The 14,350-nt window shown below is 39.6% G+C and overlaps 1 protein-coding gene across 1 annotated transcript; it reads left to right on the top strand.

Annotated features, from left to right (window-relative positions):
- Positions 1-8,761: 8,761 nt before the first annotated feature.
- Positions 8,762-14,144, top strand: LOC309508449 (uncharacterized protein). Its single transcript, XM_082183089.1, has 2 exons — positions 8,762-9,022; positions 9,412-14,144. The coding sequence occupies exon 2, from the start codon at positions 9,830-9,832 to the stop codon at positions 10,748-10,750; it is 921 nt and encodes a 306-aa protein (XP_082039215.1). The 5' UTR covers positions 8,762-9,022; positions 9,412-9,829; the 3' UTR covers positions 10,751-14,144.
- Positions 14,145-14,350: the final 206 nt, after the last annotated feature.

Below are 14,350 nucleotides of genomic sequence, written 5' to 3'. Positions count from 1 at the left end.
GGAAGAAACATTGTGCCATGAATGAACTGCCGGTGTCCACAGATCAGCAACATTCACCGTGGAATGGATTTGCTGTAATAACACTAACTGCAAGGTATGGAAGTTTGTCAGGAATAGTGGGCTATAATGCTTTCAAGTAACATTACGTCTGTTTTATTTTGACATTATGAATACAATTGCTGCCCTCAAATGTTAATCTGAACTAAAATAAACCTTTGTTTATAACTAGCCTACTACTACAATATTACATTTCATTTTGTCCAAGGAGCTGTTTTGTTTTATATGCTCATAAGAAGAGTCAAGTATAGCTCCATTATTGCTCAGTAAAAAAAGCAAGAATTTTTTTTTATCATACTTTATGATGTTAGTTTCATTAAATAAAATAATAATAATAAAAAAAATAATTCAAGGAAATTTCTCTGGCATTTATTTATTTTTGCTGTAGCCTATGGAAAACGTACCGAACCGAACCGTACCGAACCGTGACACACGTGTATCGTATCGAACCGAACTGTGAATTTTGTGAACCGTTACACCCCTAATATATATATATATATATATATATATATATATATATATATATATATATATATATATATATAATATAAATATATAATGTTTTGTCAAAAATAAAGTAATCAACTAAGATGTTATTATAGGCCTAGTGTTTGTTCCAATGTAGGCTATATTCAAACTAATGAATCCTTTACTTTGAAATACGTATGATAAAATTTATACTTTAGTTTTCACAAAGAAAGATTACTCTGGAAATATTGTTAACATTTTAATTGTTGTTGTAATTGTATAACCTTCTTAATAAAATATCAAATATATATATATATATATATATATATACAAGGATAGATGTAAACAAAATCTTAAAAGGTCAATATAAGCCTTCTCTTTAAATTATTTTTATTGTGCTTTATTAGTGACACATTTGGGTAGATAATATATTCCAAAACTTTCTGAAAATACAGTGAGAACAATTAACTGCACTATTACTAGAAATGTTTACCTTGGATAGTATACAATTTGCAAGCACAATTTGTAAAAAAAAACAACAACAACAACTGTGTTTCCAACTGTGAACCAATTATATATATATATATATATTGTCCTTGCATTCTTTCTTGTGGCTCAGTGACACACCTGAATGAAAGGCTAATTATGGGTGTGAACTTCTCAGGTGTGAACCACTCAATATTCATGATGGTGTTGGATTGTTTACGCCCACCCGCATATTGCCTTTCCAAACAAAAAGTATCTTACAAAATTTAAATCAATGTATAGTTTTATGTGAAGGATTAGGCAGGATGATTTTCACATCATTTTGAAGAAAAAACTCTAGGCGACAAAATGCATTATTCAGAAGTCTTATGGACACATATTTAGTATGTGTTTTGTGGCGTTATTTCAGAAACTTTAATTTTTAGCTTTTTCAATAACCATGCATAAACATTATTCTCTCAAAAATACAAACATGTACATACATGTTGCTCATATATTATGGTAGCCCTGTTTGTGCTAAATAGAGTGTAATTACACCTTTGCCATTAATATGTTTATAAGCAACTGAAAAAAAGTACAAATGGAAGGGCATGTCAGAACATCTCAAGGACCCCAAAAACAATAATAAATGAAACTACAACCTACAATTACACACGGAATATATATATATATATATATATATATATATATATATATATATACAACAGAATAATGGCAGTACGATGAAAGAGAATGAGAATGAGAGAGTGAGAGGAATAGAGAGAGATCACAGAATGATCACAGTGTGATCACAATCACAGACAAGGTAACCTTTGAGAGACAACAAGAAATCAAATCACCCTAAGCAGGGTAAACAATTTTAACGCATTAAAAGCTTGATAAAGCTAATAGCCTACTCGCATAGAGTTCTCTTTGTGTTGCTGAGGAAAGAAGGCGCGCGTGTGTCAGTCCTTCAGAGCTGGGCGTGCTCTCTCTCGTTTCTTCTGTGGCGAGCAGAGTCGCGGGAGTTTAAAAGTCCATTGAAAGTGAAGTTACCACAGAAATAATTCAGGCTAAGTTCAGTTCACTCATAGGTGGAAATGAACAAAGGAGAATATGAAAAACAAAGACAAAAGACTAAAACTAAAGCTAAAAAGAAACCGAAGTGAAGAAAACCGAAGAGGATACCTAAGGATGAAATACTGAAGTGAAGAGGAACTGGATGTGCCGTTCTCTTAAGGAAATCCTCGTTCATGCCTCCTTTCGCGTGAATAACAAATCAACTTCAGAGATTTTCGAGAGGGAACATTTCCTTTGTCCTGTCCGGCACGTTTTATCTGCATAAGTTATGACGGTGTCAGAATTCGTAATTTCTACTCCAGAAAGATGGTTCATATAGTAATAATCATATCATTGCAATCTATTATCGAGATTCAACTCCGTTAGATCTTGTTGGGAACTTTTTCCTTCTTCAAAGCAGACCAGGAGACGTTGGGATCGCGTTCAAACAGAAGTTATTCTTTATTGAGAACTTCGCTGTACGTGGCTGCAGTCATCCAACAATCTAAATCTAATACAGTATGCATTGTAGTTATATACATTCCAAGGGGGAGGGATTACATAGAGGCGGAGACTCTGAACAAAGCATGCAAATGAAGTAGGAACACACCCTACTCTGAGGGTCTGGCCAATCCTAATTCAATCAGCACAACAGTCTATTGCATTGCTAATCCAATTAGCCTAACGATTCAACGTCTGGGGCTGGAGCTCCAAGAGCCATTTGGGCTCCGAAAGCCATTTGCAGAACAAAAGGTGAGATTCTCAGTGATCTGACTCATTTAAAACACAATAGAGAAAACAGGACTGGCCGGAGTCTCTAGCTAGAAACTGACCCTACTAAAATCAAAGTCTTAACTTTTAATGTTGAAACCTTAATTAAACATTTAATACATTTGTAATACAACAGTCTCAAGATTCAAAATGATATCAAACACGTCATATGAAAGATTATAGGAATACAAAAATACATAAGATATGCATATTATAAGCATTTAAAGTTCACTACATGACTAGAAAAATCATGGCTATGCTATTGTAACATGGGAAAACATGCAACACACCAAAACAATATATCATATACCTTTAGAAATGACTTTATATGATGAGTTTAAAGAAATGTTTGGGTGTGTGTGTATTGGAATGTCTGTGTGTGTGTGTGTGTGTGTGTGGAAGGTCTGAGTCACGGAGAACGTCCATATCTCTCCTGTGGATATCTGTGAAGCTCACCACAGGGGAGAAAGAATGTTGGTTTTGGGTCCTGGAGTGTCTCGAGGATCCCCTAAAGGTGTCATAAACAGCTGGGGGTGCAGACCCAGCGGCACCCAAAGCTGTGAGTTACATTGGATGGGTCACAGGTTAAAAGCTCTTCTGAGAGAGAGAGAGCATATGTTATCAAGATCTAGTCCGGAATGAAAGAATGTGTTCGGAAACACAGAGTCAGAATTTGTTAATTCAGAACAAATGAAAGAATGATTCATAGCCCAGACGCTACAACGACCATGACTGGAGGAGCCACATGTCTAGGTTGAAGAAGTTTCTCACGCTCCCAGCTGACGCCTCCCTTACACTTAATCTAGAAAAGTGTGAATTTGGGAAAGTGACCGTCACGTATCTAGGCAAACAAGTTGGTCAGGGACAAGTTCGACCTGTGGACGCCAAGGTCGAGGCTATTTTGTCTTTTCCAACCCCTACTACTAGGCGAGAGCTTAGACGTTTTCTAGGCATGGTGGGCTACTATCGTTGTTTCTGCCGAAACTTCTCAGATATAGTTGCTCCTTTGACTAAGTTGTGCAGTCCTGCGGTTCCTTTTGTGTGGACCAAGGAAAGTGTGCACTCATTTCAGTCAGCCAAATCCCTCCTTTGCAGTGGCCCTGTGTTATCGGCTCCTGACTTCAATCTGCCTTTTCAGTAGAGGTTGATGCCCGATATTGGAGCTGGGGCGGTGCTGTTACAGGAAGATGATGGTGGGATAGGTCGGCCTGTTTGCTACTTCTCAGCGAAGTTTAAAAAGCACCAGCTGAACTACTCAACTATTGAGAAGGAGACGTTAGCCCTGCTACTAGCTCTTCAGCATTTTGATGTGTATGTTGGGTCTAGTTCCCAACCGGTAACTGTATACACCGACCATAACCCGCTTGTGTTTTTAAACCAGATGTATAACAGCAACCAGCGCCTTATGCGCTGGGTACTCCTGGCCCAGAACTACAACATTACCATCAAGTACAAGAAGGGAGTTGAAAACATCATGGCAGACGCGTTATCCCGTGGGTGAGATTGTTAAATGCTGTGGTTGATTATGTTGCAAACCCAGGTGTTTAGGGGTTTGCTCTTATGGGAGGGGGTGTTATGTCCCGTAAGGTCCTGTATTGGGGTTATTATTTGTGGTCCCTGTTTTTTTTTTGTGCTCTCTCTCTCTAGGTATGTGCCGGTGCTGTGACGTCAATCTCGCAGCTGCAGCTGGTTGCTGTTAATCAGCTGCGGGTATCAATCTCGCAGCTGCGGCTGGTTGTTGCTAATCAGCTGCAGGGATAAAGCCCTCAAGGCTGGAGTGAGGGAGAGAAGAGTCTGATCGTGTTGGCATCGTGTCAGTGTGTCCTGTGCTGTGATCGAATGTCGAATCGTGTTGGCGGCGTGTCACCGTGTGTGCTGTGTTGTGCTGCCGCAATCTACTGTGGAAGCCGCGGGTGTCGGGGAAGGACGGTGCGCCTTAGATAAACAATTATTGCATGTCCCTGTTAGTGTGTATTAATTTTGTCTCTTTTTGTTATTTTACAGACGACCGTTTTTTATATATATATATATTTTTTATAACTTTCAGCATTCTCTATTTTTCCTGCAAGTTGTTTTAGTTGTCCCCTGACTGTCTTCGGTGGAGATCGTTTTTCCGTTTGCTGCATATATATATAACACATTTCTGTTAAAATTTGAACTCGTGTGTCGCCTGCTTGACTTTCCACCCCGTAAATTAAATTAATTGTTCGTCCCACATCCTCTGGATTCAACCGGGACATAACACAAGGCCATAAATATTACCCATTTTCATCCATGGAGACCCTTTTTCTCTGTCTTTATAACCGGGCCAAAGTTAAAATAGGCATCAATGAATCCCTTATATACACAAGGTCATAAATACCCCCATTAATCAACGGTCATAGGTCATTTCCAAACCCCGGAAGATACAAGGTCAAAGGTGACAATGTCAGCGAGAGGGCAAGGTCACCGCTAGGGCAGGTCAACACTAGGGCAAGGTCAGGGCAAGGGCAAAGGTCAACCCCATTAATCAATTAGAGAGGCCATCAATCATTTTGACATATGCCGTATCCTATTACTACTTGAACTGTCCTCACTGCCATCTACAGCGACACCTGCGGTGGTCAATTTGTCCTCAACATCAGCTGCACTATCCTCACTGCCATCTACAGCGACACCTGCGGTGGCTTCTCTGTCCACAACGTCAGGTTCACATTTGCCAAAAAGGCAAAATGTGATTAAATGGCCACATTTTGTTCCGTCACTGTGCTAAAAAAGAACTTGATAATCCACATAAACAGAAAACATACTGACCAGTCGAAAGCATCAGCGTCTACAGCGACACCTGCGGTGGTTAATTTGTCCTCAACATCAGCTGCACCATCCTCACTGCCATCTACAGCGACACCTGCAGTGGTCAATTTGTCCTCAACATCAGCTGCACTGTCCTCACTGCCATCTACAGCGACACCTGCAGTGGCTTCTCTGTCCACAACGTCAGGTTTACATTTGCCAAAAAGGCAAAATGTGATTAAATGCCCACATCGTTCCGTCACTGTGCTAAAAAAGAACTTGATAATCCACATTAACAGAAAACATACTGACCATTCGAAAGATATTACAATGCACTTGCATCTTTCCAGTGTGTCTGTTGATCCCTCAAATGGACTGTCAGCAGTTCAAAGAAGTGTTCATGGTTTCATTATACCAGTTCATGTTCAGAGGAAGACGTGGGGCAAAGCTCATTATGTTAGATGTGAGTTGGAGGAGTGTCGCCAGTACCAGCTACTTGCTCACCGGAGTGGAAACACGTTTAGTCTCTGTGAACACCTTCATTCACTGTATTATTGTTTTGAGAGAGCATTTGATGAGCACCTGGAACCAAGAATCCTTGATGAGATGGTCGAGCTTAAATTCATAGGAGAGTCAAAGAAGGCAGTTTGTTTGAAAAGACAAAAAATAGCTCAGACTGCTCATGCTCCTTTTTCAGTGTTGTGGCATTAGGTGAATCTCAAAAGCAAATCACTCTCTCCATACATGAGCCTACTGTTCATCACTATAATCGCCTTGGAAGAGTAATGGTAACATACAATTCAACTGCAAGTACTTGGCACTGCCCATGTGCAAAGCCACGAATGTCTTGCCCTCACAAAAACATAGCCAAATGGCACTTTTTCCAAACAAATAAGAACTTGTTCACAACACACAAAGATTCTAAATCAAGTGACGCCTTGGGTCTCCAGCCCTCAGAAGAGCACATCTTCACTTTCCCAATTGACCTTCAAAGCACTGTGGAATATATATATAAGTGGAAGAAAATTCCAGCTAATCTTCCAGAAGCAGCAACCAAATCAAAGGAATTTCCATCAACTTATCTTCCAGTTGAAACAACGTGTATGATCTGCAGTGGTGAAACTGCACTTGACATGCCACTGCTGATTACTGCAAAAGCTAAAATTGTCACCATGGAAAGTTTCATTGACAGTAAGTTCAACATTCAAAAACGTATGTTCACTAGTCATATTAGATTGTATCATAATCATTCATGAATGCTACTTGCACTTACTCTTTTTAGACATCTCTACTTACACCAGAAGATGCCCAGGGTGTAATATGATTTATAGGTACCAGGAATGGCAGGATGGTCTCCACAATTTTGATGATCATGTGCTTCTGAGTCTTGAACTGTGTCTGTACCTAAGACACAGTTTACAGGTTTGTCTTTATTGCATAGTGTTTAATGACACACATATCTATACAATAATTAAGCTATAAAAAAAAATGGTTGACCCATTCCTGTTATGTCTATTCTAGAACCATGTATCAGTTTCCAGGGCTATAGATACTTTGGAGCGCCTCCGGAGAATAAAATAACCCAACAGAGTAACAAAATAACCCAATAACCCATAATTCGTGGTTACGGTCATTTTGAGGCCTTGACAGATACCGAATACTTGTATTCTTGTGTTAACTGTGGCTACCATCCTCCCGTGGTCATCAAGGACTTGCATAAGAAGGGTGTTTTTAGCATGTCAGGTAAGAGTTTGTTTTCTTTAATATAGTAACCAGTGTAATGAAATGTAAAAGTACTTTTCTTGAAATACTATCTATCCGCACATATGACTGAACAACCGACTATCTATCTGTCTGTCTCACTTTTTTGTTTGTTTCATTTTTGTAAGTGAGTGACCTCAAAGAGCCTCCATCTGATTTTAGAGGGGAAGTTGACATTGAGGATTTCTGGAAATCAGTTAATCTTGAGGTGATTGCTCGAGGATTTGTCCCCAGTAAGTGTTGTTTTTTGTTTGTTTTTTAAACCAACAATAAATTCCTCTTTGTTATGGTCTCTTCTGGGAATTATTTATTGAATTTTGATCAAATAATTTTTCCTCTGAAATGCTTTAGTTTTCATATTGTGTAGAATATTAAATGTGAAAAAAAAATCCAAAGTTGTTGCAGCAAAGGTCAAATCAGCTGAAGCTCAAATGATGAATGTCTCAGAAGACCGTCTTGTGGATGAGCTGATGAAGCAGAAGGTAGAAATCTTCATAAAATTCAACTTCAGTTGAATCATGTGATCTTTGAGACAAAAGGATTGTTCTGACAATGTGCTTGCATTATTTAACAGGTCGGTGTTGTCCGAAATCTATGCAAAGCCTGTAATATTGACTCTAAAGGTTCTCGCATGGATCTAGTTTCAAGATTAAGAGCGGAGATGCAGAACAGGCAGTCATATGACAAAATGTTCCAGAAAATCTGGGGAGCATCAGGTGGGCATATTACTTTAATGAGATGATAATTTTACATGTTTTTATTATGGCTTTTCCAGCTGGCTGGTCAGTTATCCTATGCTCACATGGTGTGGTGTATAGTATAAAGTTCAATTTGAGAGCCGAAAGTCCCAGAGATTTTGCGGACCTGTTGTTGTCATGGAAGCACATTCCTAATGTTAGTGTCTATGACTTTGCGCGAGGCTTGCGTGTACCCACTGCTTTTCCATTTCAACCCCATGAAGGGAGACTAGCTGAGCCAACACCAGACAACATCAGTTCAGCAAAGCAGGGCAAACTAAACGTCTCTCTTCCTTGGTTGTTTGAGAAGACAGACAATTTGAATATCAAATGCCATCCCATCACTGGATCATCTGAGCACTACGTGTTATATGACAAACTTCATGAATCGAACACAAAAGACCCCCAGGAAGTACTCAGAAGAATCAGCCTGGTTCCAGAGCTACAGGGTTGGCTAAATAGTCAAATAGCAGAACAGTTTTTTGCAAGCTGGCGAAAAAGTAACTATTTCCTCGACAACATGGCACCATCAACACATATCTTTATGATGCGCAACATCATTCATCATAAGAACACATCCACAAACCAGAAGCTTCTGGAAGTACAGCTGCAATGTGGTCACAGACCTCATGGAATTGAATATATCATCCTGTCTGACTTAGACCTCGCTGCCTGCTGTGAGTGTGTTTGCTTCGGTGCTGTAAGCTCCGTCTTAGCCTCGTATTTCCTTGTTTTGAACCATCATTTACTACAATTTCTAGTTGTTTATACTACTACTAAATACAGCTTACCCAACATCGCTAGCTTCCGTTACTACTAGCACAGCACGCTAGTAATTCGCTAGCCTGTTTAGGCGCCACCCGTGCGCTCAGCTATTTTTATTTATTTATTTTCTCTCGCGCGCTCGCGCCTTTGAGTTCATAAAAGCTCAGGTGAGTAAGAATCACTCTACAAACACGGTGAGTAATGTCTTGTCCTGTTATTATCATGCGTCGCGTCTGAATACGTTGTTGTTTTTGGAGCTCTATTGATTTGATTTATAATTCTTGATTTTTCTCTCTGCCTCGCTGCCTGCTGTGAGTGTGTCTGCTTCGGTGCTGTAAGCTCCGTCTTAGCCTCGTATTTCCTTGTTTTGAACCATCATTTACAACAATTTCTAGTTGTTTATATTACTACTAAATACAGCTTACCCAACCCTGACATCGCTAGCTTCCGTTACTACTAGCACAACACGCTAGTAATTCGCTAGCCTGTAAACGCGCCACCCGTGCGCTCAGCTATTTTATTTATTCATTTTCTCTCTCGCGCTCGCGCCTTTGAGTTCATAAAAGCTCAGGTGAGTAAGAAACACTCAACAAACACGGTGAGTAATGTCTTGTCCTGTTATTATCATGCGTTGCGTCTGAATGCGTTGTTGTTTTTGGAGCTCTATCGATTTGATTTATAATTCTTGATTTTTCTCTTTAAACTCGCTTACAACGAACATTTTCTACTTTTCCTCACTGAGAAGCACTAATGTTACTGCTCAAACCTCATTGTTACAACGCGGACTGTTGAGCAGACGCGTCTCAAGCCTATTAGTGATCCAACGCTGCATACTCTTAAAGGTTACGTCCATGGATCACGGCTGAACGCGTCTTCTCCACACTCACTTATAAACAAACTTATAATATAAATTAGTATTAATATTGATAGCATCACTGGTAGCTTCGTTGCTAACTCACTGTCCATCTGTTAAAATGGCGAATATATCAGATGTAAGTAGTCTACCGCTTGGTGCAGGTGAGGACACATTTGAGCTGCACGCACTGCAGTCTGCGCTGGAAGCCGTTGAGAAACAGATCCACAACCTTTTATTGAGACAGGCCGAGCTGAGAGACCGGTGTTTGGCTCTTGAAACATCACGCGCCGATGCACACAAATCAGTGTTTAATGTTACTAACCCGCTGACTCCGACCGCGTCTACTCCGTGCGTTCCTCAGCATCGGTCGCAATCAGCCATGGTCTCGTTCACTCCGGCTCCAACACGCCACCACGAAGCATGGGTGGTTCCGCAGCGGAAGACGCGAGTCAGGTTTAGATCAAGACTTTCTCCGACCCTCCCGGTTTTCGAGTTATCGACACAAAACCGCTTCTCCCCTCTACGCGAAACAGAACGCGATGCTGTGATCATCGGCGATTCCATCGTTCGGCACGTACACGCTACGTTAGGTAAAAGTAAGGTGCAAAGTCACTGCTTTCCTGGTGCTCGTGTTTCTGAAATCGCTGCTCGCGTTCCCGAGATCCTGAACGGTGACGAGCGCGTCGGAACTGTGGTCCTGCACGCGGGAGTGAACGACATCAGGCTGCGCCAGACGGAGATTCTGAAGAAAGACTTCAGGAATCTAATCGATACGGTACGCAGCACATCGCCTGAAACAACGATCATTGTGTCAGGACCGCTTCCCACGTACCGACTAGGGCATGAAAAGTTCAGCAGATTATTTGCGCTAAATGAATGGTTAATGTCATGGTGCAATGAGCAGAAACTGCTCTTTGTAAATAATTGGAATCTGTTTTGGGAGCGTCCTAGGCTTTTCCGTGCTGATGGCTTACACCCAAGCAGATTCGGAGCGGATCTCCTGTCAGATAACATCTCCAAAATGTTAAATACCCTTTGACTAGTAACCAAAAGTCCAAATCATAGTCTCTGCTGCACCAATTCAACTGATATAAATACTAGTGTAGAACATTGCATAGAAACCGTGTCTATTCCTCGTTTAGTGAGATCAAATAATAAATCTAATGCAGGATCTAGGAAAAATCTAATTGTTATTAAAACAGAAAATGTTGCTATTAGTAAACAAAAACTATTTCTAAAGCTAGGTCTTCTAAACATTAGATCACTCACACCTAAGGCAGTTATTGTAAATGAAATAGTCACAGATAATAGCTTCGATGTACTTTGCCTTACTGAAACCTGGCTTAAACCAAATGATTATTTCGGTATTAATGAGTCTACTCCTCCTGGATACTGTTATAAGCATGAGCCCCGTCTGATTGGTCGTGGCGGAGGTGTTGCAACCATTTATAAAGATATTCTAAATGTTACCCAGAAAACGGGTTATAAGTTTATTTCATTTGAAGTACTTGTACTAAATGTTACGCTCTTAGATGTTAGAAAAACATCCCTATTATCTCTAGCCTTGGCTACCGTATATAGACCGCCAGGGCCTTACGCTGATTTCCTAAAAGAGTTTGCAGATTTTCTCTCAGACCTATTAGTCAATGTCGATAAAGCACTAATTGTTGGAGATTTTAACATACACGTAGATAATCCAAATGATGCGTTAGGAGCTGCGTTTACAGATTTATTAAATTCATTTGGGGTCAAGCAAAACGTCACCGGACCAACACATCGTCTTAATCATACACTCGATTTAATTATATCACATGGAACCGATCCAACCGATATAGATATCATTCCACAAAGTGATGAAGTCACTGATCACTACATGGTAACTTGCATATTACGTACTGCTGTAATATGTCATGCGGCGTCGCGTTATCAACCAGGCAGAACAATCCTCCCATCCACCATAGATAATTTCTCAAATTGCTTATCTAATCTGTCTCAGCTGCTGCCTGAACCCAAACAAACAGATGAACTAGAAGAACTAACTAGCACTATGAGCACCATTCTCTCTAGAACATTGGATGTGGTTGCACCTATTAAATTAAAAAAGGTCAGAGAGAAAAATAAAGCACCGTGGTATAACAATACTACGCATGTTTTAAAGAGAGAAACCCGTATTTTAGAGCGTAAATGGAAACAAACTAATTTAGAGGTCTTTAGAATCGCGTGGAAAGACAGTATGTCACGTTAGAAAAAGGCCCTAAAAGCGGCCAGGGCTGAGCACCTCCGCAAACTAATAGAAAACAACCAAAACAATCCAAGGTTTTTATTTAACACCGTGGCTAGACTAACAAATAAACAGACGTCACCCGAACAAAATATCCCGTTACAGTTCAGTAGTAATGATTTCATGAACTTCTTCACTGAGAAAATAGAAAGCATCAGAACCACAATTGTAAACGTTCAATCTTCAATCGCGCCTTATAATTCAGCTTCAATTATCACCCCGAAAGAACAATTACAGTGCTTTACAACTATAGAACAAAAAGAGTTAAATAAACTTATCACTTCATCTAAAACAACAACATGTTTATTAGATCCTATACCAACTAAACTACTGAAAGAAGTGTTACCTGTAGTGGAAGATCCTCTCCTCAATATTATTAACTCGTCTTTATCTTTAGGTCATGTTCCAAGAACATTTAAACTGGCAGTTATAAAACCTCTCATTAAGAAACCACAATTAGATCATAATAATCTAGCAAATTATAGACCCATTTCAAATCTTCCATTTATGTCTAAAATATTAGAAAAAGTGGTGTCCGCTCAACTGGGCTCTTTCTTGCAACAAAATGAGATCTATGAAAAGTTTCAGTCTGGATTTAGACCGCATCATAGCACTGAAACTGCGCTCGTTAAAATCACAAATGATTTACTTTTAGCTTCTGACCAAGGCTGTATCTCAATACTAGTTTTACTTGATCTTAGTGCTGCGTTCGATACTATAGATCACACAATACTCTTAGATCGACTACAAAATTATACTGGTGTTCAAGGACAAGCACTAAGCTGGTTCAAATCATACCTATCTGACCGCTACCATTTTGTCTATTTAAATGGAGAAAAATCGATCATAACTCCAGTAAACTATGGAGTGCCGCAGGGATCTGTATTAGGCCCTCTGTTATTTTCAATATATATGATGCCACTTGGAAATATTATAAGGAAACATGGAATTAGTTTCCATTGTTATGCTGATGACACTCAAATATATATTTCATCACGGCCGGATGAAAACGCTAAATTTTCCAAATTGACAGAGTGTGTTAAAGATATAAAAGATTGGATGACCCGTAATTTTCTTTTATTAAATCCAGACAAGACCGAGGTAATACTTATCGGTTCAAAAAACCGCCCACAAAACCTCGCACAATACAACTTTAACATCATAGGATGTCCTGTTACTTTATCCTCTACAGTAAAAGACCTAGGTGTTATACTCGATTGCAACCTGTCTTTTGAAAATCATATTTCATATGTTACAAAAACAGCCTTTTTCCACCTTAGAAACATTGCTAAGCTACGTAATATGCTATCAGTTTCTGATGCAGAAAAGTTAGTTCATGCATTCATGACCTCGAGACTGGATTACTGTAATGCTTTATTAGCTGGTTGTCCTGCATCCTCAATAAACAAGCTACAGTTAGTCCAAAATGCCGCCGCTAGAGTTCTTACGAGATCAAGAAAATATGATCATATAACACCGATTTTATCATCACTGCATTGGTTACCTATAAAGTTCCGTATTAATTACAAGGTATTGCTACTGACCTATAAAGCCCTAAACGGCTTAGCTCCAGTCTATTTAACGGATCTTCTATCACCCTATAATCCATCGCGCTCTTTAAGATCACTAAATTCGAGGCTTTTGGTCATACCTAGGATATCCAGAACCACCAAAGGAGGGAGAGCATTTTCACATTTGGCTCCAAAACTCTGGAATAGTCTTCCTGATACTGTTCGTTGCTCAGACTCGCTCTCCCAGTTTAAAACTAGATTAAAGTCGCATCTCTTCAGCCAGGCATTCATATAATCCTACAGTTCAAACTACAATCCGGCCTCTAGCTCATAAATGCCAGAGGAGAACTGGCCCCCGACTGAGCCTGGGTTCTCCCAAGGTTTTTTTTTCTCCATTAGGTCACCTGATGGAGTTTTAGGACACCATTAGGTCACTTGATGAAGTTTTTAGGTTCCTTGCCACTGTTGCCTTTGGCTTGCTCAGTTGGGGATATTTTGGGGATATTTAATTTAATTTTATCAATCAATAAATTCCTCTTGAAACAAACTTTGTTGTATTATTTTAATTTAATACTGTGAAGCTGCTTTGATACAATCTGTATTGTGAAAAGCGCTATACAAATAAACTTGACTTGACTTGACTTGACTTAGGACAAGCTATTCTAGGTCAGTTGCCAATAGTCATGCTGCACTGCTTTCTTTTATAAACCATGATATTTTGAGTAACTTTACAATAGTAACCTTGTTTTACCCTGCTTTTCTCAGCCCCACAAGTATATATATTTATATAATCGTCTTTGCATGCCAGTAGTGCTTTGATTTCAGTGCATGTATAACTGCAGAAAGT

This window comes from Leuciscus leuciscus (genome assembly GCF_965113295.1).
Source record: "Leuciscus leuciscus genome assembly, chromosome: 10".
Classification (NCBI taxonomy): Eukaryota; Metazoa; Chordata; class Actinopteri; order Cypriniformes; family Leuciscidae; genus Leuciscus; species Leuciscus leuciscus.
The sequence above is the reverse complement of the archived record's forward strand: the minus strand, read 5'-3'. Positions and strand labels throughout refer to the sequence as shown.